Here is a 22,969-nt window from a genome sequence, read left to right as displayed (position 1 = left end):
TACGATAAACCTCCAGATAGAAAGTAAAGACCAATCCCTTTCTTGATCCCCATGGAAAGAGCTCGCGCGGGATTTCTCGTGGAACCCCTAGCGACCTCTAGCGGAACCCTTGTGTTCATTACAAGGCTATACATCGTTTCGTTTCTTTTTTTTCCGATCCGATTTCTCTGTTGGTAAACGTGATTTTGTCAAAGTGGAAAAACGTGGAAATCAGGAAAAAGTGCGGAAAATTGATTTTTAAAATGCAGAAATCCGCGGAAACGCAGAAAATGCACATGCCTGCACACTCATGTTCTACGTTTATAACTGACAATGATCACTTGAATGATAGCCTGTGAAAACAGGTCTATTGGAGTTAACATCTTTAAAGTTGCACGGTCCAGGTGTAGGAAGGGAAAGAAGAATGCAGAGGAAAATGATTGAGGAAGAGACATACCGTTTCTGCACCAAGGGTCTGCAAGCCTGTGTATGTTCTGTCCAGCTGTAAAAAAAATCAAACACGGATCAGTAATGACACAAGGGGGCTGCGAAGATTCAATACAAACATTTAAAAGTGTCAATGAGGAAATGTGGTTGAGGGAAGTGATTATAACAGTTGCCTGACCACCGATTGATTTTTACACACTGAATCTGAATACCCTTACGTTTTCTCTTTGAAGACATTCTCAAGCTAAATACAAGTTGAGGAGGCTATACCTTACTGCTGAGAAAACATGGGGCAAAAAACATGGAGGACATTCAAGCCTTTAATATATATACTTAATCATAGCTACTGTTAATAAAAGGTTAGCATTTTTAGTCTTGAAAGTTCCTACTATCTCAACATCCCAACTGATTAGTGATAAAATAGTGGTTACTTGCCACAAACCCACTTTCTGGTAGTGATAGCAGAGCATAAGTTAACAAGAGAAAAAAAAGCCAGCAGCTTCACAGAATATATTGTACTGATGTATTGTAGCTACAACAGTTTCAGCAAGAAGCCATCTACCTTCAGATGGTGAATTATGTCGATCCTTTTGTTCCGCAGGTCCCTGAAGTGGATCTGAATGCGTACAGGGAATTCACCCCAGCCTCTCCTGGTCAGGTGAAATGGTGGTTCACTGAATAGTAAACAAAAATCAAAAAGAGAGCAGTCTTTTAATAAAGGAAAAAAGCATAACTCACACACGAATATGTCTTATATCTTTTGATCATCCCCTCTTCCTTTCTTTAACGTCTAGTGAATGGTGAATTCTATCTGAATGGTGTCAAGTTAGGAAAAGGAGGTGTACAACGAGATCTGGGTGTCCTAGTGCATCAGTCACTGAAAGGAAGCATGCAGGTGCAGCAGGCAGTGAAGAAAGCCAATGGAATGTGGCCTTCACAACAAGAGGTGTTGAGTATAGGAGCAAAGTGGTCCTTCTGCAATTGTACAGGGCCCTAGTGAGACCGCACCTGGAGTACTGTGTGCAGTTTTGGTCTCCAAATTTGAGGAAGGATATTCTTGCTATTGAGGGCGTGCAGCGTAGGTTTACTAGGTTAATTCCCGGAATGACGGGACTGTCGTATGTTGAAAGACTGGAGCGACTGGAAAGACTTGTGTACACTGGCATTTAGAAGGATGAGAGGGGATCTTATCGAAACATATAAGATTATTAAGGGGTTGGACACGTTAGAGGCAGGAAACATGTTCCCAATGTTGGGGGAGTCCAGAACAAGGGGCCACAGTTTACGAATAAGGGGTAGGCCATTTAGAACGGAGATGAGGAAAAACTTTCAGTCAGAGAGTTGTGAATCTGTGGGATTCTCTGCCTCAGAAGGCAGTGGAGGCCAATTCTCTGAATGCATTCAAGAGAGAGCTAGATAGAGCTCTTAAGGATAGCGGAGTCAGGGGGTATGGGGAGAAGGCAGGAACGGGGTACTGATTGAGAATGATCAGCCATGATCACATTGAATGGCGGTGCTGGCTCGAAGAGCCGAATGGCCTACTCCTGCATCTATTGTCTATTGTCTATTGAGGCACAGCCCAGCTCTGCGTATCATTGTGCAAACTGCAAAACCTTTGCTCAGGAGGTGAGTATTAAAGGAAGGGAAGCACGTGTATCATAGACCAGGGATTTGCTTCGTATGTGCCATAACCAAGCTGTGTCTATTTAAATGTGCAATGGCGAGGGAGGTTCATTCTGTTGATAGTCCATAAAATACCTGGGCTGGAAGCACTGAAGTGTCACTGTATGGGATACTTACCCCTGTAACTTCTAGGATAATTGAAGAGCCTATGCTGAGGGAGCTTTGGCTTTAACCCACATTGTTATCAGCTGGAAGGCAGGGCTTGATGAAAGGTAAGGACATAATTCACAGTTCATGGTTGCAAACTATGAACTAAGGCGGCACAGTGGCGAAGAGGTAGAGTTGCTGCCTTAGAGCGCCAGAGACCCATGTTCGATCCTGACTACAGGTGCTGTATGTACAGAATTTGTACATTCTCCCCGTGACCTGCATCGGTTTTCTCCGGGAAGCTCCAGTTTCCTCCCACATTCCAAAGACGTACAGATCTGTTGGCTAATTGGATTGGTATAGATGTAAATTGGCCCTAGTGTGTGTAGGATAGTGTTAGTGTGCGTGGATCACTGGTCGGCGCGGACTCAGTGGGCTGAAGGGCCTGTTTCCGCGCCTTATCGCTAAACTGAACTAAAATCACCACTCGTGACTAAACTACCAGACTACCACCCTCACAATTCTTCCAGTTTCAAAATACTTGTTCAGGTCACTTAAAACCAACCAGAATTGATTCCCGAGATGAGAGAGAGATAGAGAGAGAGAGAGAGAGAGAGAGAGAGAGAGAGAGAGAGAGAGAGAGAGAGAGAGAGAGAGAGAGAGAGAGAGAGAGAGAGAGAGAGAGAGAGAGAGAGAGAGAGAGAGAGAGAGAGAGTGAGTCACACCTGACTTCCACCAGGTCATTCGGCTTGTAGCTGGGATGCAAGAAAAACCAGACCTTCTTCACGAAATGGTCAATCGTGGGCTCTTTCCTTGAACCTCGCACATAAACCATCCATTTGTGGGTCGACTGATCATTCTCTTCTCTCTTGTCTGGGGGAATATACCTGCAGTGTTACAAAAGGGTCAACCAAAGATACGTAAAATTGACCTCACCAACAACTCCCTTCAACTTATTTCAGAATGTTAGGAAAACAGAAACATAGAAAATAGATGCAGGAGGAGGCCATTAGGCCCTTCGAGCCAGCACCGCCATTCATTGTGATCATGGCCGATCGTCCACAATCAATAACCCGTGCCTGCCTTCTCCCCATACCCCTTGATTCCGCTAGCCCCAAGAGCTTTATCTAACGCTCTTTTAAATCCATCCAGTGATTTGGCCTCCACTGTCCTCTGTGGCAGAGACTTCCACAAATTCACAACTCTGGGTGAAAAAGCTTTTTCACATCTCAGTTTTAAATGGCCTCCCCTTTATTCTTCGACTATATCCCCTGGTTCTGGACTCCCCCAACATTGGGAACATTTTTCCTGCATCTAGCTTGTCCAGTCCTTTTATAATTTTATATGTTTCTATAAGATCCCCTCTCATCCTTCTAAATTCCAGTGAATTCAAGCCCAGTCTTTCCAATCTTTCCTCATATGACAGACACAACATCCCGAGGATTAATCTCGTGAACCTATGCTGCACTCCCTCAATAGCAAGGAAGTCCTTCCTCAAATTAGGAGACCAAAACTGTACATAATAATCCAGATGTGGTCTCACCAGGGCCCTGTACAAATGCAGAAGGACCTCTTTACTCCTCTAATCAAATCATCTCGTTATGAAGGCCAACATGCCATTAGCTTTCTTCACTGCCTGCTGTACCTGCATGTTTATTTTCAGTGACTGATGTACAAGGACACGCAGGTCTTGTTCCACTTCCCTTTTTCCTAATCTGACAATATTGAGATAATAATCTGTCTCCTTGTTCTTGCCGCCAAAGTAGATAACCTCACATTTATCTACATTATACTGCTTCTGCCATCTGCCCACTCACTCAACCTGTCGAAATCACCCTGCAACCTCCTAGCATCCTCTTCGCAGTTCACACAGCCACCCAGCTTTGTGTCGTCTGCAAATTTGCTCGTGTTACATTTAATTCCATCATCTAAATCATTAATATATATTGTAAATAGTTGCGGCCCCAGCACCGAGCCTTGCGGCACTCCACTCGCCACTGCCTGATATTCCGACAGGGACCCGTTTATTCCTACTCTTTGTTTCCTGTCTGACAACCAATTCTCTGTCCATGTCAATACCCTACCCCCAATACCATGTGCACTAATTTTGCCCACTAATCTCCTGTGTGGGACCTTATCAAAGACTTTCTCCAAATGCAGATACACTACATCCACTAGCTCTCCTTCATCCATTTTACTTGTCACATCCTCAAAAAATTCCAGAAGATTAGTCAAGCAGCATTTCCCCTTCATAAATCTATGCTGACTAGGACCAATCCTTTTACTGCTATCCAAATGCGCCGTTATTACTTCTTTAATAATTGGCTTCAGCATCTTCTCCCCCACCGATGTCAGGCTAACTGGTCTACAATTCCCTGTTTTCTCTCTCGCTCTTTTGAAAAGTGGAACAAAATTAGCTACCCTCCAATCCACAGGAACCGATCCTGAATCTATTGAACATTGGAAAATTATCACCAATACGTCGACGATTTCTAGAGCCACCTCCTTGAGTACCCTGGGACGCAGACCATCAGGCCCTGGGGATTTATCAGCCTTCAGTCCTATCAGTCTACCCAATACAATTTCTCGCCTAATGCAAATTTCTTTCATTTCCTCTAGCTCCCTAGATTCTCTGTCCTCTAGTACATCCGGGAGATTGTTCATCTTCCTTAGTGAAGACAGAACCAAAGTACCTGTTCAACTCTTCTGCCATTTCCTTGTTCCCATAATAATCTCACCTATTTCTGCCTTCAAGGGACCCACATTTGTCTTTACTAATCTTTTTCTCTTAACATACCTAAAGAAGCTTTTATAATCCTTCTTTATATTCTTGGCGAGCTTACCTTCGTACTTCATCTTTTCACCCCGTATTGTCCATTTTGTTACCTTCTGATGTCCTTTGAAAGTTTTTCCAATCCTCTGGCTTCCCGCTACTCTTTGCTATGTTATACACCTTTTCTTCTAGTTTTATACCGTCCCTAACTTCCCTTGTCAGCCACGGTTGCCTCTTACTCCCCTTAGAATCTTTCTTCCTCTTTGGAATGAAATGAGAAGAGTTCTAAATGGTGACAGGTCATTAAGAATTAGCACAAGGAATTATGGGAAAGAAAATAAAAAATAGCCAAGGAACAGAGAAAAAACAAGTAGGTCAAGGACTGCGGAACTGATCAGCAAACAATTACATTCATCACCCTCACAGTCATCTTCCTTTGTATGACTTGGGGCAATAAGGTTAGTCTAATACTTTTTAAAAAAAGAATATATATCTGTAATGTTATCATCAAAGAAGTAAGAAGGACCATGTGCTCTTATGTGGTCCACATTTTGAACAGAATTGCAAAAGTTACATTCTGCAAATCTTTTCAAACACCATTTGTGTATTACATGACCATTGCAGGCACATTTCAGCTCCAATTTAGAACCTTCTACAGGTCCAATTAAACTTTTTTGGAAATTATACTAACTGCAAAAGCTAGGAACTGTCCAGTGACGGAGCAGGAATGGAAAATTCAGTCTCTAACACCTGTCCATTTTCTAATTCTTCAAGCTCAATATGTACCTCAATTCTACTCAGTTACCTTTGATCAATCATATGATCATAAGACACAGGAGCAGAATTAGACCATTTGGCCCATAGTCTGCTCCGCCATTCGATCATGGTTGATTTAGTTTCCCCTCTCAACTCCATTCTCCTGCCTTCTCCATGTAACCTTTGACACACTTACTAATCAAGAACCTATCAATCTCTGCTTTAAAAATATCCAATCACGGCCTCCACAGCACGAGTTCCACAGATTCACCACCGTCTGGCTAAAGAAATTCCTCCTCCATTCTAAAAGTACACCCTTTTATTCTAAGGCTATGCCCTCTGGTCGTACAGTCTCTTACTACTGGAAACATCCTCTCCACATCCACTAGGCATTTAATTATTCAGTATCTTTCAATGAGATCCCTTTCATTCTTCTAAACACCAGCGAGTACAGGAACAGGGCCATTAAATGCTCCTCATATGTTAACCCAATCATCCTCGGGATCATTCTCGTAAAACTCCTCTGGACCCTCTCCAACACCAGCACATCCTTCCTCAGATATAGGGCCCAAAACTACTCAGAATATTCCAAATGTGGTCTGACCAGTGCCTTATAACATCCTTGCTTTTACGTTCTAATATGACCCTGGAGACTCGTATCTGAACACGAGCAGAATTGAAACCTTGTGTTATGACAGCTCCATCCACAACACAGAAAACTATCACAAAATACATTGTAAGTAAATATACGCATGCAATCTTGGGGAAATTTAACTGCTGAAGGATTCTCTTGTTTATCCACTGTATTTTGGCAAAAATACATCAAAATCCTGGGGAATTGCTGGTTTTGCCTTTCCTTTTGAGTTTCCTGCTAAAATTACAGCACACCACCTCAAAGCAAAATAAATATTGTGGAGTAGTTCAACACTACAAGGTTCGAGAACATTAAATCTCTTCGTTCGGTAAGCTGCTCTTCCTAAGGTGGGGTAGGAGACTAAGAAAAAGGAAAACACAATGGAACTACAGATTGAGATGCACACCAAGATAGACCAAACCCTCACTTTGATACGTTGCCAACAACAATTGTCTTTTTGACGTAAAGCCGTGAAGGGTCTTCACTAGTTGTGAGGTAAGCACACCTCTGTTCTATCTCCTGAGGGGTTGGAATGCCAGGGTTAACCTAGGAAAGAAAGAAAAAGAAAACAGTGGGATGGGCATTTTGATCAATGCAATATTATCCTCCAGCTTTCAAGTGCATGTCATCATTTTCATCTCGTCTCTTTCAATCTGCCTTCTCCATTGCCAGTGTGGCCACAAGCAAATTAGAGGAACAGCACCTCATATTCTGCTTGGGTGACTTACAATTTAATGGTATGAACACTGAATTCTCCAATTTTAGGTAACTACCTACAAGCAGCCGCCCTCCTTTTATTTTCTTAACCCCCCCCCCCCCCCCCCTTCCCTGTACCTTAACGCACCCATTTCACCCTTTCCCTTCTGCCTGTGTTCTCCTCAGGCTTGACGTATTCGCACTTCTATCCTTATTTCACACCTTTTTGTGTTTTCAGCTCTGGCTTTTGTCCAACCATCTGGCTTTCAAAACCCACCTTTCTACTTTGTCCTGGCCCTCCTATCTTCCAGCTTTTTCCCAGCACCACAATCAGTCTGAAGAAGGGTCCCAATCCAAAACGTAATCTTATCCACGTTCTCCAGAGATGCGACCTGACCCGCTGAGTTACTTCAGCACTTTTAAAAAATAACTCAAGAGATTTCTTACCCACATTTGGAACTGAAAGCTGGATCATCTCCCCAACTTTTTAAGTGCTGTCTATTACTCAGCCACTTTTGTGCTTCATTCACGCAGTCTATCCTGAACTTCACCACTTCAGTGTCTGGATATTAAGTACGAACCATTATATTACATTATATTTACGTTGACATTGACCAGTGTGGCTTGACATTATTTCAAGTATGGTGAGGTGTGGCAGAAGAGTATTCCATATTACCCTGCAATATATTCCCTTGTAATGGTGGGGAGCTGCTCCCTGCACACTGTTGGTCCATTATTTCTGGCCCATTATTTTTGGCCCATTGTTTGGGAAATAAAGGCATTATTTTTTCAAATGGATTTAGACTTATTTTTGTTTTATGGTCCACGTGAGCTCTTCAAGATATCGATGTTCCCAAATGATCACTCAAGTTACCATTTTTTGGGTGCGTATCTGAGGGCAGACCAAGTGACTGCAGTCATATGCCAGCACTCCCACAGTATATCCAGTGATTATGATTGGGGATTTCCGGTTCGTGGTGTGATCAAGACAATCTGGGCCTTCAACACCTCCTGTAACTACACTGCTTTCTTAGATTGAGAAATTTTGCTTTAGTGCCATGCAGGTACTATCTCTGTACTGTGAGGGTTTCGCCTCTTGTCATCATACCTGTCTACGGTTCCTCCCTGTTCTTTTTTCAGAACCATCAGGATTGATATCCTCATTCACTGCAGAGTGCGGTTCCTGCTCATTCTCTTTGTCAAGAAATGAGTCAGCTTGGTGAGTGACCGAATCCGTTTCTGACTGGTTGGTGGATGAAGTTTCTGAGCGTTGGTTGGCTGGAGAGGATGACCTTGAAGGAGATTCTAAAAATTTCTTGATGACGGGGTGGTTGAAAACAGTGGAATCATATGGCCTTGAACCCTAAAAAACATTAAAATAAAACAAACAGTACACTCTGGTTGTAGTACATCATGAAGAGAGTAAAGCACTAAATCCTGCAGCTACCTCTTTGTGACAACAGGACTAGATTGTCCCAAAAGGTCACAACCAAATAAGGCCACATCACCAAGTCAAGGTCTTATTGTTGAACTGCGGGTCATTTTTCATTTCACTGCACATTTATGTGTATGTGACAAATAAATTGACTATTGACATGCTGTAAAAAAGAGAGCAAGTGCAAAAAGATCAAAATGCACAACTTAAAGGAATTGTACATTACTTCATAAAGAAATATCAGGAAACCTTTATTGAAAATTCAGCGTCGGCATGGTTGGTTAGGACCTTTGTTTTGGTGCTGTGCAACTCTATGACTCTAATGATGCAAATGTGCCTCAACAGCTGGCATATTGCAAAAGTAAAGTTTTATGTAATGAAATTTAAAGTTGCCCAAAGTATCAAAGCTTTTACAAGCTTGAATAAGAAGTGAAAAGGTTCGGTAAATAAGGACCATTAAGTGATGAGATGATGCCCAAACTGGATTTTTAAATCCTCAGGTATCAGCAAAAACCTAAAACTGAAAATGGCACGGTGTGTCTGAAATGAAGAATTTTTCTTCAAACATTACTAAGCCAGACTGCAAAGCACAATTAATATAGAATATAGAACAGTACAGCACAAGAACAGGCCCTTGTACCGCTTCTAAGGGAATTCTCTGCATTTACTCGTTGTCATTTGCTGAAGTTAGTATTGTCTAACAATTAAAGTAAATCATCATAAATTGAAGAATACATAGGATACACACCAATTTCCCCTTTTATTTCAAAAAGTGGAAACACGTTGCAATGTTGTACCATTGTTTTCTGCCTAATTTCTAAAGTTAGGAATATTTAAGGAGTTACATACTAAATTTAGAGATCAACTGAAATATGCTTGGTGCAACAACTAATAAAAATACACAAAAATGGTTTTCACTTTACAGTTTAAATTGGCTTTGCTTCAATCATAATATTGACTGTGACAATGCAACTAATCTTAAATTAAACTTCACAATATAATTGACTTTGGAAACAAAACTATCTACACCCAGCAGTTGTAAGAAGATTTATTTTAATGTTTCAAGAGAACTCCGGGCATATTGCCAAATTCCACTGTAAAGGACAACAGAAAGGATCAAAAGAGGAAAAAAAAGCCCAAATAAAAAGCACTCAGCAATTCAAAGCCAGGTTTTTTTCAATCTAATTAAAATAGAAATTTACAACACACAAAGTGGCTATTCCACCCATCATATTGTGCCAAATGACAGTTGGAGCAAATTAAAGCAATGATTTACTGCAGATTTTCAGATTTCAGATTTTTCCTTCAATGTTTCAATGATGCAACAATCCTCAACTTCATGTGTAGAAATACTTACCCCAACCTTCTCTATTCAACCTATCAGATGTGTGTCATTTCAAAATTGTCATTACATTTTCCTAACCTTCCCCTGTCCAGTGGAAATAATCCTCGGGTCTATTACACTTGTACTTTCAGCAAATTATAGACTTGAATTCACAGATTGATAGTGTGGTGATGGCAGCATATGGCCACTTGCCTTCATTTTCCAGGGGATAAAAGTTTAAGAATAGGGAGCTCTGATAAAAATTATAAAACTTTATTTAGGCCACAGCTGGAATATTGTGTACAGTTCTTGAGCTAATACTATCAGAGATTTGATTGCACTGGAAAGAGTGCAGAAGAGATTCACCAAGATGTTGCCTGGGACGGAGTGTTTGAGTGATGACTGGACAAGCCGGGCTTATTTTCCTTAGAACACAGGAAACTGAAAAAGAACCGAATAGAAGTGCACAAATGCATGAGAAGCATAGATTGGGCAGATTGAAAATTGAAATAAACTTTTCCCCAAGGCAGAGGTGTCTAAAACATGTAGTAAGTACAGATTTAGAAGGGATCTGAAGTTTTTTTTCACCCAGATGGTGACAGCAATCTGGAACACAGCTCGAGAAGGTGTTAGAAACAGAAACTCTCACAATATTTAAGAAGCAAAGGATGAGCTTTCAATCGCCAGTGTATTGTAGACAAGATACAATGGTTGTAAACCAGATTAGTATAGACAAGTACTTGATGATCGCATGGATACGGTGAGTCGAAGGGCACGATTCTGTGCTGTATGACACTGAATCAATGATTACCCAATGCATATTTAAATTTTCATTAATTTATTACAATTTAAGGAGTTTGACCGACGTGGTCTGCAGCTATCTTGTTTATTTTTCTTCATCAATTTCTAGTTTCAATTCATAATTTGAAGGAAAATGGAAATTGGGCCCCTTACTCCCCACCATCTCCTCATTGATTTCTTACCACAATTCAGGAGGCATACTATCATGTATACTGGCAATGTGCCCACATTATTGGAGCCCATGCCTTAAAATGAAAATAGAAATAGAAAATGTTGGAAACACTCAGCAGGTCAGGATGCATCTGTTGAAAGACAAACAGTTAATGCTTCTGGTCCAGGACTCTGCATCAGGTGCAAGACCCTTCAGGCCAAGACTTAAAAGTTAACTGTTTCTACTTCTACAGATGTTGACCGCTTTAACAATTTGTTTTTATTTCAAATTTCCACCCTCTATAGTTTTGTGATGTTCACTTAAAATTATTATTTTTTGCTGGAATGCATAAAATATATAAACAATTTTATAAATCAATGTTTTTAATATAAAATCCTGCCTTACAAATCCCTTATAAAGTTAACTGGCACCACATAACCTTCCTGCCTTTCCCTTTGATTCAAAAGCTCAAATGAAATAATGAGATCTTTGGTTTACGTGTACGATATTGGATACATTGCTCGCCACGTCAACCATTAGCAATTTTTATATATTCCTCTGGCAGCCAATATCATGCAGCTGTTCAGGGAAGTCATTCGCATATGGCAATAGTTATGTTATTAAAATGTGATAAAGCAGAATACCCATTTCCTCCTTACCTCAGTTACCTTGGGCTGCACAGCTGATGCATAGTAATTGGCCACAATGCAGGCACGAAGTTTATCCATCATCCTTCTGGCCTCATTCAGGCGCTTTAGAGACAAGCAGATATTCGTAACAGTTCAACAATTGTCATGTCGACAAATGAAACAAATCCCAAAAGCATTGAAGAAACAGAATTTCTGACTTTCTAAAAAGACACCAAAACTTCTTCAAGTTTCCAGTTACCAGCAGTAGCTCAGCAAAAAAAAAACTAGCTTTTACCTGATCAATAATCTCAATCTCGTGTTCTTTGTTCCTCATTTCCATAGCAAACTGTTCCTTGATAATAACTTCAATTTTTTGTAAAGTGGCTTCACATGCTACATAGGAAGTAGAAGGGATAACTCAGTTATGCGACAATGAATAGAAACTTGATTCCAGAAATTAAGTTGGCATGTGGCATACATAATTACCAACACGATGGCAGTATTTCATTAAACTTCATGAGGGTTCCTGAAATTCTACTTAATGAGAAGTCACAGGAATTCCTCATTCAATGCAAACCACAGATTTTTGGAGAACTATTGTTCAACAACTATTGTTGAAGATATGAAGCTCGTAGAGATTGCACTTAAGGTCTCATTAGGTTTCAACAGAGATCTATTATAAAACCTATTTGGAATACTGGCCGTGCATTCTCAATTCTCCACAGAATACACTCAAAAAAGAATGGCCAAGGATGTAATGGATTCGATAAATAAATAGCAAAAGAGTTCAATGCTGAAAAACATAAAAACTACATTGACAATAAACACCTTAAAATTTGTCCTAGTTATTCCTTTGTCACATTTGTAAGTTTGTGAAATAAATGTTTAGAATTTGTCTCTAACATTTTAATTTACTTAATCAGGGATGCATCTTGTTGATTGCTTCAAGCTAAATTAACTAAATCATTTAGCTGCGCACAGTTGACGAAAATCCCAATCATTCCATGTAAAAATTATGAACCAGTGGTTCTCGAACTGTGGACTTTTGCAAATCTAGATACTAATCCAGAGTCACTTTTAAAAACTGCATATTTCTCTCACAATTGCATTTATTTCTGAAAAGATTTTAAGTATATAAATCAATGCTGTTCTGACAACCTGTACAAATTTTTACAGACTGCCATGCTCTTGGATCAGTCAGTGGGGATTGCAGTTCAGGTGTTCACGTATGGGAACAACACGTCTTTTGTGGGGGCAGGGGACCAAATGTCACGTGCCTGCAGATATTCTGGAGATAAATTGTAGGAGAATGCTCAGTGCTGACAAGGGAGTCATTTTGCCATTTCCAGTGGCATCTGGAGGCAAAGAGAAATTCACAAGTTTTTCTCATGGTGGGATGTGCCATAGTGATATAACATGGAAACAGGCCCCTCGATTCAGCCTGCCCTGCCCGACCAAAATGCCCCACGTGCCTGTGCTTGGCCCATATCCTTCTAAATCTTTCCTATTCATGTACCTGTCCAAATGTCTTTTAAATGTCATGTAGTGCTTATCTCAACTATCTTCTTGGTTCAAACCTAGTTTAGTTTTGAGAGTAGGGGTGCAGACAGCAGAGGAGAGGACCGTCAGGTGGGCTCTTTCTGATGTACAACTGCTCTTGGGGGGGGATGAGAGTTTTTCCCTAATTTCTTTTACAATTCTGTATTTCATAGTGAAAGGTCTTGCTTTGAGGGTGGTGAGAAGAGAAGGAATTCATTCTGAACTTAAGATTGTAGTGTTTTAAATGTGAACTGTGTCTTTTTACATGGAAAATTCACATTCTGGGTTTGAGTGGGCAAATAAAAGTTCAATAAAAAGTTCATCCTTTAGCTCACTATATATTTATGAATTATTTGAACGCTTTAAATACAACCACACCCTGTAACTCACTCCCAGATATACATAAATCATCTCATTGATTAAAATTACACTCCATTACTGTCTCATGAACATTCATTATGTTAGATACAGATCATCTAGGCCACTGGAATAACATCTGCATGCCTTAACCAGTTAGGTTGTTAACCATCTAAGATTATCCTGGTGAAAAATTTAAAAAATCTGCAGATTCTAGGAATCAGACAAAGGGCTGCAGTCCTGAAATGTTTTGCTTTTCACAGATGTTTCTCTGTTTCTCTTTTCACAGATATTGCACAGATATTGCAACCTGTGAGTGTTTCTAGAATTTAATAAAGGACTAGACCAAGTTGGGCCCAAACCTCTCTCCCTCTCCTCTCCTCCCACTCCCTCCCTCCCTCCCCTCCCCCCCCCCTCCCTCCCCTCCCCCCCCCCCACTCCACTCCATCCCCCTCAACCCCCTTATCCTCCCTCCTCCCACCCTCCTTCCCTAGGAGATAGATTTAAACTTTAAAATGTGACTAACTTTTAAAATATAACACCAATTTCAATGAAACTTATTCCATTAGCACCAAAGGGACGACGGTGAGTAAGATAGGCCTAAAATTGTCACGCTATCTTGTACCATTTTGGTGGTAGTTTGGTTGGTAACTTGCAATGAGGTCACGTAATAAAACTCCAGGAATACATCCAACTACAGTTTCTTAATTTTACACTCCTGTATTCTATACAATAAAGCTCGACATCCTGTGAGACAATTCCAGTCTGCCACACATTCTCAGGTGCCAAGTCTTTCCCTCTATTCTGCCATCAAAGATATTTCGGCTTCTGCGATACCAACCTTTTGCTCCTCAAAAATTGTATTAGTTCCACCGCAGGTAGCTATGACATCAGCTACTAAGGATTAAAGCGCTGAATGCCACCCCAAAGCCTCTCCGCTTACCTTTCTTTCTTAAAAACACTGTTGAATATATACTTTAATGTCTGCTTCTTATATTCCCTACAATGCCAAAGGGCCTGTTTTCCTTGTTGTATGTCTCCATAGCTCTGCCCAGATGTGGTTGCTCAGTCCTTTGATCTCTTTCCTTAGAACTGCTGACCTTGTTCAATGTTTTTTCTATCAAACCTAGAAAGGTTGTTTCTTGCAGAATCAGAATCAGTAAACGCCATAGTTCTGCGACGGCGGTGTTGGTTTGATGATGAGTGGAAGCACATATCTGACCTCTGGTGATTCAAAGCCTGGGTGGCTCTAAATGCCTCCCTGTGCAGATGTTACAGCCTACCACGCTATATATATATATATTATATATATATAAATATATATATACACACACACATATATATATATATAAATATATATATATATATATATATAGCGTGGTAGGCTGTAACATCTGCACAGGGAGGCATTTAGTCATGTCTCACTATTATACATATACAAAATAAAGCCTTGATTCTCATTCTCATTTAAACATGTTTCACTATTATACATATATATATATATATACACACACACATATATATATATGTATATATATATATATATATATATATATATATACACACACACACATGTATAATAGTGAGACATGTTTAAATGAGAATGAGAATCAAGGCTTTATTTTATACTAGACCAAGTGGACCCGTTGGGCCCAAACCTCTCCTGCATTGGTGCAGCACCCTCTCCTCTCTCCCCCCCCCCCCCCACTCCATCCCCCTCCCCCACTCCATCCCCCTCAAACCCCCTTATCCTCCCTCCCTCCCCCCTCCCTCCCCCCTCCCTCCACCCTCCCTCCACCCCCCTCCCTCCCTCCCTAGGAGATAGATTTAAACTTCAAAATGTGAATAACTTTAAAAATATAACACCGATTTCAATGAAACTTCTTCCATTAGCACCAAAGGGACGACGGTGAATAAGGTGGGCCTAAAATTGTCGCGCTATCATGTACCGTTTTGGCTGTTGTTCAGGAACAAACAAACAAACAAACAAGAGTTTTAGTATATAGACTAGAAAAGAGGGCCCGTTGGGCCCGTCCCCACACCCCCCATTCTCTCCTCCCCCAGCCCCACTCTTACTCTCCAAGTGTGCCCGTTGGGAAGGGCCCGTTGGGCCCGTCCCCACACCCCCCATTCTCTCCTCCCCCAGCCCCACTCTTACTCTCCAAGATGTTTTTTTTTTTTTTCCTAATCAGATGTGCAGTACTTTGGTCAACGTGGGTTGTTTTTAAATGTGCTATACAAATAAAAGTGACTTGACTTGACTTGACTTGACTTGCAATAACAAAAAAGACTTCTTGGAAGCTTTTCGAAACAATGTAGCCGTCACAAGCTGAAAACTAAATCCTTGCTGAAAACTAAATGATTTTCTGTAAACTTTTTGAAACAAATGTAGCCCCTTGAAGAAAAGGGTTAGAAATGAAAATTTAAACTTTAATATCTCTCTAGCTTTAAAAAGGTAGCTTCAATTTGAACGAAAGTACTTACAATAGTTGCCCAGGTTAATGGTGAATACGGCGGTACAAAAATCGTAGCGCTTTGGTGTACCGTCTTGGAGGAGTAGGGTTTGTAAGTTAAACTTCCGTACATACACACATACATCCCTACATACGAACGCAGAGTTTTAGTATTATACTAGAAAAGAGGGCCCGTTGGGCCCGTCCCCACACCCCCCATTCTCACTCCCCCAGCCCCACTCTTACTCTCCAAGTGTGCCCGTTGGGCCCGGAAAAGAGGGCCCGTTGGGCCCGTCCCCACACCCCCCATTCTCTCCTCCCCCAGCCCCACTCTTACTCTCCAAGTGTGCCCGTTGGGCCCGTCCTCCTGATCTGTGTATGTCAAGTGACCACTATAGCCTTCATTCTTTTTTTTTTTCCCTAATCAGATGTTTGTTTGTTTTTTCCTAATCAGATGTGCAGTACTTTGGTCAACGTGGGTTGTTTTTAAATGTGCTATACAAATAAAACTGACTTGACTTGACTTGACTTGCAATAACAAAAAAGACTTCTTGGAAGCTTTTCGAAACAATGTAGCCGTCACAAGCTGAAAACTAAATCCTTGCTGAAAACTAAATCCTTTTCTGTAAACTTTTGGAAACAAATGTAGCCCCTTGAAGAAAAGGGTTAGAAATGAAAAATTTAAACTTTAATATCTCTCTAGCTTTAAAAAGGTAGCTTCAATTTGAACGAAAGTACTTACAATAGTTGCCCAGGTTAATGGTGAATACGGCGGTACAAAAATCGTAGCGCTTTGGTGTACCGTCTAGGAGGAGTAGGGTTTGTAAGTAATCTTCCGTACATACACATATACATACATACATACGGAATGTTGGACCGCAGAGTTTTAGTATTATACTAGAAAAGAGGGCCCGTTGGGCCCGTCCCCACACCCCCCATTCTCACTCCCCCAGCCCCACTCTTACTCTCCAAGTGTGCCCGTTGGGCCCGGAAAAGAGGGCCCGTTGGGCCCGTCCCCACACCCCCCATTCTCTCCTCCCCCAGCCCCACTCTTACTCTCCAAGTGTGCCCGTTGGGGAGGGCCCGTTGGGCCCGTCCCCACACCCCCCATTCTCTCCTCCCCCAGCCCCACTCTTACTCTGTCCTCCTGATCTGTGTATGTCAAGTGACCACTATAGCCTTCTTTTTTTTTTTTTTTTCCTAATCAGATGTTTTGGGTTTTTTTCCTAATCAGATGTGCAGTACTTTGGTCAACGTGGGTTGTTTTTAAATGTGCTATACAAATAAAAGTGACTTGACTTGACTTGACTTGACTTGCAATAACAAAAAAGACTTCTTGGAAGCTTTTCGAAACAATGTAGCCGCCGTCACAAGCTGAAAACTAAATCCTTGCTGAAAACTAAATCCTTTTCTGTAAACTTTTGGAAACAAATGTAGCCCCTTGAAGAAAAGGGTTAGAAATGAAAATTTAAACTTTAATATCTCTCTAGCTTTAAAAAGGTAGCTTCAATTTGAACGAAAGTACTTACAATAGTTGCCCAGGTTAATGGTGAATACGGCGGTACAAAAATCGTAGCGCTTTGGTGTACCGTCTAGGAGGAGTAGGGTTTGTAAGTAATCTTCCGTACATACACATATACATACATACATACGGAATGTTGGACCGCAGAGTTTTAGTATTATATAGATAGAAGATAGATATAGATAGATAGATAGATAGATAGATAGATAGATAGATAGATAGATATAGATATAGATAGATAGATAGATAGATGTAGCATAATGGTGCACCATTGCTTCTAACCAAGGGAAAATTCACAATGTGCTAGAACAATTCAGCGGGCCAGGCAGCAGCTCCGGAAGACATGGATAGACCCGACCTGCCGAATTACTCCAGCATCATGTGTTTCCTACTCAGGATTCCAGTATCTGCAGTTCCTTGTGTCTACTTCTAACAAAGGCAGACATTGGACAAGCTGTTTTAAAAAAAAATAAGTTGAAGATTGTTCACTTAACATGAAGAAAGTGTTTAGTCTGATGTACATAGAATCGAACAGCACAGCACCGAAACAGGCCCTTAGACCCACAAGATCCGTACCGAACTTGATGCCTAATTAAACTAATCCACTCTGCCTGCGCGTGAACCATATCCCTCCATTTCCTGCATATTCATGTGAAAGCATCCCAAATACCACTATCGTATCTGCTTCCACCAACCATGGCAGCACATTACAGGCACGACCAGTTTCTGTGTAAAATAACGTTCCTGCCCATCTCCTTTAAACTTTCCCGCTCCATTTTCAAAGATATGCCCTCTAGAATTTGACATTTCCAAACTGGGAAAAAGTTTCTCATAATTAAAAAAAACTACATCAGGTCTCCCCTAAGCCTCAGACACTCCAGAGGAGACAATTTAAGTCTGTCCAACTTCTCCTGCATGCTATATTTCCACTCTGAAAGATTTAAGATGGATTTTGTATTGCAAGCAGTATTGCAGTTGCCAAGCAATATCTGACGAGCAAAACAACCTCCAGGTTAAATCTCTTTTTATACTTCAGCAGATTTAATGCATCTAATTAATCTAACAATACGAAATGCAATGTGTCATTGTTATCGGTAAGTTATATTGATTTATTTTCTCTTGTCCATGAGGCCCTGCAGTATTCTGCAGTGATAATTAGTGATAATTTTTCAAAACTCTTTGGATTCTGGAGTAGTTCCTGAGGATTGGAGGGTAGCTAATGTAACCCCACTTTTCAAAAAGGGAGGGAGAGAGAAAACGGGGAATTACAGACCAGTTAGTCTAACATCGGTAGTGGGGAAAATGCTAGAGTCAGTTATTAAAGATGGGATAGCAGCACATTTGGAGAGTGGTGAAATCATTGGACAAAGTCAGCATGGATTTATGAAAGGTAAATCATGTCTGACGAATCTTATAGACTTTTTCGAGGGTGTAACTAGTAGACTGGATAAGGGAGAACCAGTGGATGTGTTATATCTGGACTTCCAGAAGGCTTTCGACAAGGTCCCACATAAGAGATTAGTATGCAAACTTAAAGCACACAGTATTGTGGGTTCAGTATTGATGTGGATAGAGAACTGGCTGGCAGACAGGAAGCAAAGAGTAGGAATAAACGGGTCCTTTTCAGAATGGCAGGCAGTGACTAGTGGGGTACCGCAAGGCTCAGTGCTGGGACCCCAGCTATTTACAATATATATTAATGATTTGGACGAGGGAATTGAATGCAACATCTCCAAGTTTGCGGATGACACGAAGCTGGGGGGCAGTGTTAGCTGTGGGGAGGATGCTAGGAGGCTGCAACGTGACTTGGATAGGTTAGGTGAGTGGGCAAAGACATGGCAGATGCAGTATAATGTGGATAAATGTGAGGTTATTCACTTTGGTGGCAAGAACAGGAAAGCAGACTATTACCTGAATGGTGGCCGATTAGGAGAAGGGGAGATGCAACGAGACCTGGGTGTCGTGGTACACCAGTCATTGAAAATAGGCATGCAGGTGCAGCAGGCAGTGAAGAAAGCTAATGGTATGTTGGCATTCATAGCGAGGGGATTTGAGTATAGGAGCAGGGAGGTTCTGCTGCAGTTGTACAGGGCATTGGTGAGACCACACCTGGAGTATTGCGTACAGTTTTGGTCTCCTAATCTGAGGAAAGGCATTCTTGCCATAGAGGGAGTACAGAGAAGGTTCACCAGATTAATTCCTGGGATGGCAGGACTTTCATATGAAGAAAGACTGGATAGACTCGGTTTGTACTCGCTGGAATTTAGAAGATTGAGGGGGGATCTTATAGAAACTTACAAAATTCTTAAGGGGTTGGACAGGCTAGATGCAGGAAGATTGTTCCCGATGTTGGGGAAGTCCAGAACAAGGGGTCACAGTTTAAGGATAAGGGGGAAGTCTTTTAGGACCGAGATGAGAAAGTTTTTTTTCACACAGAGAGTGGTGAATCTGTGGAATTCTCTGCCACAGAAGGTAGTTGAGGCCAGTTCATTGGCTATATTTAAGAGGGAGTTAGATGTGGCCCTTGTGGCTAAAGGGATCAGGGGGTATGGAGAGAAGGCAGGTACAGGATACTGAGTTGGATGATCAGCCATGATCATATTGAATGGCGGTGCAGGCTCGAAGAGCCGAATGGCCTACTCCTGCACCTATTTTCTATGTTTCTATGCTTCCAAATGTTGAAGGTACAATGTGTAAGAAAATAACTGCAGATGCTGGTACAAATGGAAGGTATTTATTCACAAAATGCTGGAGTAACTCAGCAGGTCAGGCAGCACCTCAGGAGAGAAGGAAAGGGCGATGTTTCAGGTCGAGACCCTTCTTCAGATTGATGTCAGGGAGGCGGGACAAAGGAAGGATATAGGTGGAGACAGGAAGACAGTTTTCCTGTCTCCACCTATATCCTTCCTTTGTCCCGCCCCCCTGACATCAGTCTGAAGAAGGGTCTCGACCTGAAACATTGCCCTTTCCTTCTCTCCTGAGATGCTGCCTGACCTGCTGAGTTACTCCAGCATTTTGTGAATAAGGTACAATGTGTTGTCATTTGCAAGATGCCTGGGGCATACTGCTGGTTGGGCGAGAGGAATTGTTGATCAGAGAATCTATACCAGCCACCGCTTCCGTCTTCAAGCCACACTTGCTGGTAGTCCAGAAAGCTGTAATGCATCCAAGTGGGGATGCACTTATTTCTCCCCTCCCCCTCATATCCTTTCCTCCAGCTTCACTATTTACAACTCACCAATCCTTACATCTCATCAAAACCTTCTGTTTTAATCTCTGGCCTTTGTTCCAACCATCTACCTATCAACCCCTACCCACCCCCCCCCCCCCTCACCTTTATTCACCTATTGCCTGCAATGCTTTGTCCTGCGTCCCCTCTCACCTAGCTTTCCTTCCCCCTGTACAACCAGTCTGGAGAAGGGGCCAGACCTGCAAAACCGGTTTTTAGTGCATTTTTAATGGGACAAACAAAAGAAGAAACTCAGTTGTAAGTCAAGAATTTAGATGAAATACATGATTTAACTGCATCATAATAATGTGGGCCTTCCCAGTAACACTCTCCACACTCCAAATGATGAGTTCAGAGTTACAATTAGCCTCTGTCAAAATCCAGATTATAATAAGGATTTCCATTCCAGAGCAGTGGAAAGTAACCGAGTTGGAACTCATTTGTGAAACCTTAGTTGCAACAATTTCTTGGTTGTAAAGAATGGCAAGTGATAAATCAACCACTAAATATCAATAATGTCCAATCTTTGTGCTTCACTCTTCATCTGATCATCAAAATAGGAGCTCGGTATGACAAAATACGAATGGTCCCCTTCTGTGGAAATAAAATAAAGTGTTGGCTATCACTCACCTGAATGCTCACTGACTTTACACTGTTTATCCTGATGACAGACTGAGATATCCTCATAGTCCGGATCTTTATCCTCGATTTTTCTTTTCATGCCTGACATCTTCAGAGAACGCTGAGGAGAGCAATGGATAAAGTCACTCTTTCAGATTATTTAAGTGACGGTATATTGTCAAACATGCGAGCGCTAAAGATTAACCACAGGAGAAATAAAGTCACTCGTCACCTTAAGGAGCAGCACTGGTTTATAGCAAGTTATTGCTTAACAACAAGTAATCCAAGGGATGGTTTTGGAAGGTCGGCGAAAATCCTCGAAACCGATGCTCATTGCAAAATCAGGAGAGAATCTCAATTCGATAAAGTTGTGTTCTCAGATTTATCTTAGATTAGATACAGCACTCAAACTGGTCCTACCGGCTGCAGCAGTGATGCCCGACAGATGGCAAATCTCCTGGCTCCTCAAACCCCAGATCCCAGAATTAAATGATTAGTGACAGTTTCTCTGTCACTCCTCGCTTCAGCGGAGAGAGGCTGCCCGCAAACTTTAACATTAAAAGGCGATCAGCCAACTCTAGTTCATTAAACTGGAAGCAAGCCCGAAAAATTAATTGCTTCCAAATGTGAATGGGGTGTTGAGGCTGGGCAATGGTTCCATCAGTCACGAGGAGGGAATCCTTTCAGCCCACCTTTATCCTCCCCCCTCCACCACCCTGTGAGTACCGACCCGTTCACTGGTCCCAGGTAAGCGGCACCTCTCCATTCTCCCTGACCGATTTCTGATATTCTGCTGGCGGAGGTTAACCACGGGACACACAGTAAACCTCCATTGTATGAGGCTGTTTAACTATTATCAATTCTGAAGTGTTTGTAACCTTATAAAATGCTAATGTTTCCCGACATGCTTGATATGAACGGACAGTTCGTTTACAACAGTTTCGTCCGCTATAACCAAAATCCGTTATAAAGTGGTCCATAATAACGAGGGTAGGCTGTATTGCTCTTTCAGTTGGTGCTTTGTGTTTCAATCTCTCCGTGTAAGCGGAGAGAAACAGCACCAGCAGATGATCAGATTGGCCAAAATAAAGGCCAGGGATTAAGTTATAAGATACTTAAAGATGATGCAGCTGTGGTCAAGACAGTTAACCATGTGGGGCAGGAGATGTATGTGGTGATGGTATTTGGAAGCACGTTTCTGAAATGAGCATGATTTGAGTCACCAGCAATGATGAAGAGGACATCAGCGTTTGCTGTTTCAAGAGATTTGATGAAAAACCGCAATTCTTTAGTTTAGTTCATTTTAATTTATTGTCACATGTACTGAGGTAGTCAAAAGCTTTTGTTGCGTGCTAACCAGTCAGCGGAAAGAATTATACATAAATTACAATCGAGCCATCCAAGTGGGGAGATATATACAGTGCACAGATATATAAAGAGAATGATGTTTCGTGCAAAATAAACTCCAGCAAAGTCCAATTAAAGATAGTCCAAGTGTCTCTAATGAGATAGATAGTAGCTCAGGACCATTCTCTAGTTGTTGATCGGATGGTTCAGTTGCCTGATAACAGCTGGGAAAAAACCGTCCCCGAATCTGGAGGCATGCGTTTTCACATTTCTGTACCTCTTGCCTGATGGGAGAGGGGAGAAGAGGGAGTGATCGGGGTGAAACTCATCCTTGAATATGCTGGTGACCTTGCCGACATAATGTGAAGTCAATAGTCAATAGTCAATAGTCAATAGTCGTTTATTTGTTACATACACATAAATGTGTAGTAAAATGAAACATTACCCGCAGTTGAACAATAAGACCAATAAGATTAATCAATAAAAATGCAATAACACATACAATC

At 41.5% G+C, this 22,969-nt stretch overlaps 1 protein-coding gene across 7 annotated transcripts in view; it reads right to left on the bottom strand.

Annotated features, from left to right (window-relative positions):
* yeats2 (YEATS domain containing 2) overlaps positions 1–22,969 on the bottom strand; it is a 125,359-nt gene that overhangs the window by 97,398 nt on the left and 4,992 nt on the right. For 6 of the 7 annotated variants that reach the window (XM_078410714.1, XM_078410716.1, XM_078410718.1 and 3 more), the window contains exons 2-9: positions 21,126–21,237; positions 11,691–11,788; positions 11,426–11,518; positions 8,164–8,418; positions 6,787–6,905; positions 2,922–3,083; positions 989–1,100; positions 437–481 (exon numbers count right to left, since the gene is read on the bottom strand). In XM_078410714.1, coding sequence (XP_078266840.1) covers positions 437–481; positions 989–1,100; positions 2,922–3,083; positions 6,787–6,905; positions 8,164–8,418; positions 11,426–11,518; positions 11,691–11,788; positions 21,126–21,225 — 984 coding nt within the window. In that variant the 5' untranslated portion in view covers positions 21,226–21,237. Of the gene's footprint in view, positions 1–436; positions 482–988; positions 1,101–2,921; positions 3,084–6,786; positions 6,906–8,163; positions 8,419–11,425; positions 11,519–11,690; positions 11,789–21,125; positions 21,238–22,969 lie in introns of those variants that run through there. The other variant, XM_078410720.1, reaches the window with a different exon arrangement.

Source organism: Rhinoraja longicauda, chromosome 13 (genome assembly GCF_053455715.1).
Source record: "Rhinoraja longicauda isolate Sanriku21f chromosome 13, sRhiLon1.1, whole genome shotgun sequence".
Lineage (NCBI taxonomy): Eukaryota > Metazoa > Chordata > Chondrichthyes > Rajiformes > Arhynchobatidae > Rhinoraja > Rhinoraja longicauda.
This window is presented reverse-complemented; position numbering and strand designations above follow the sequence as displayed.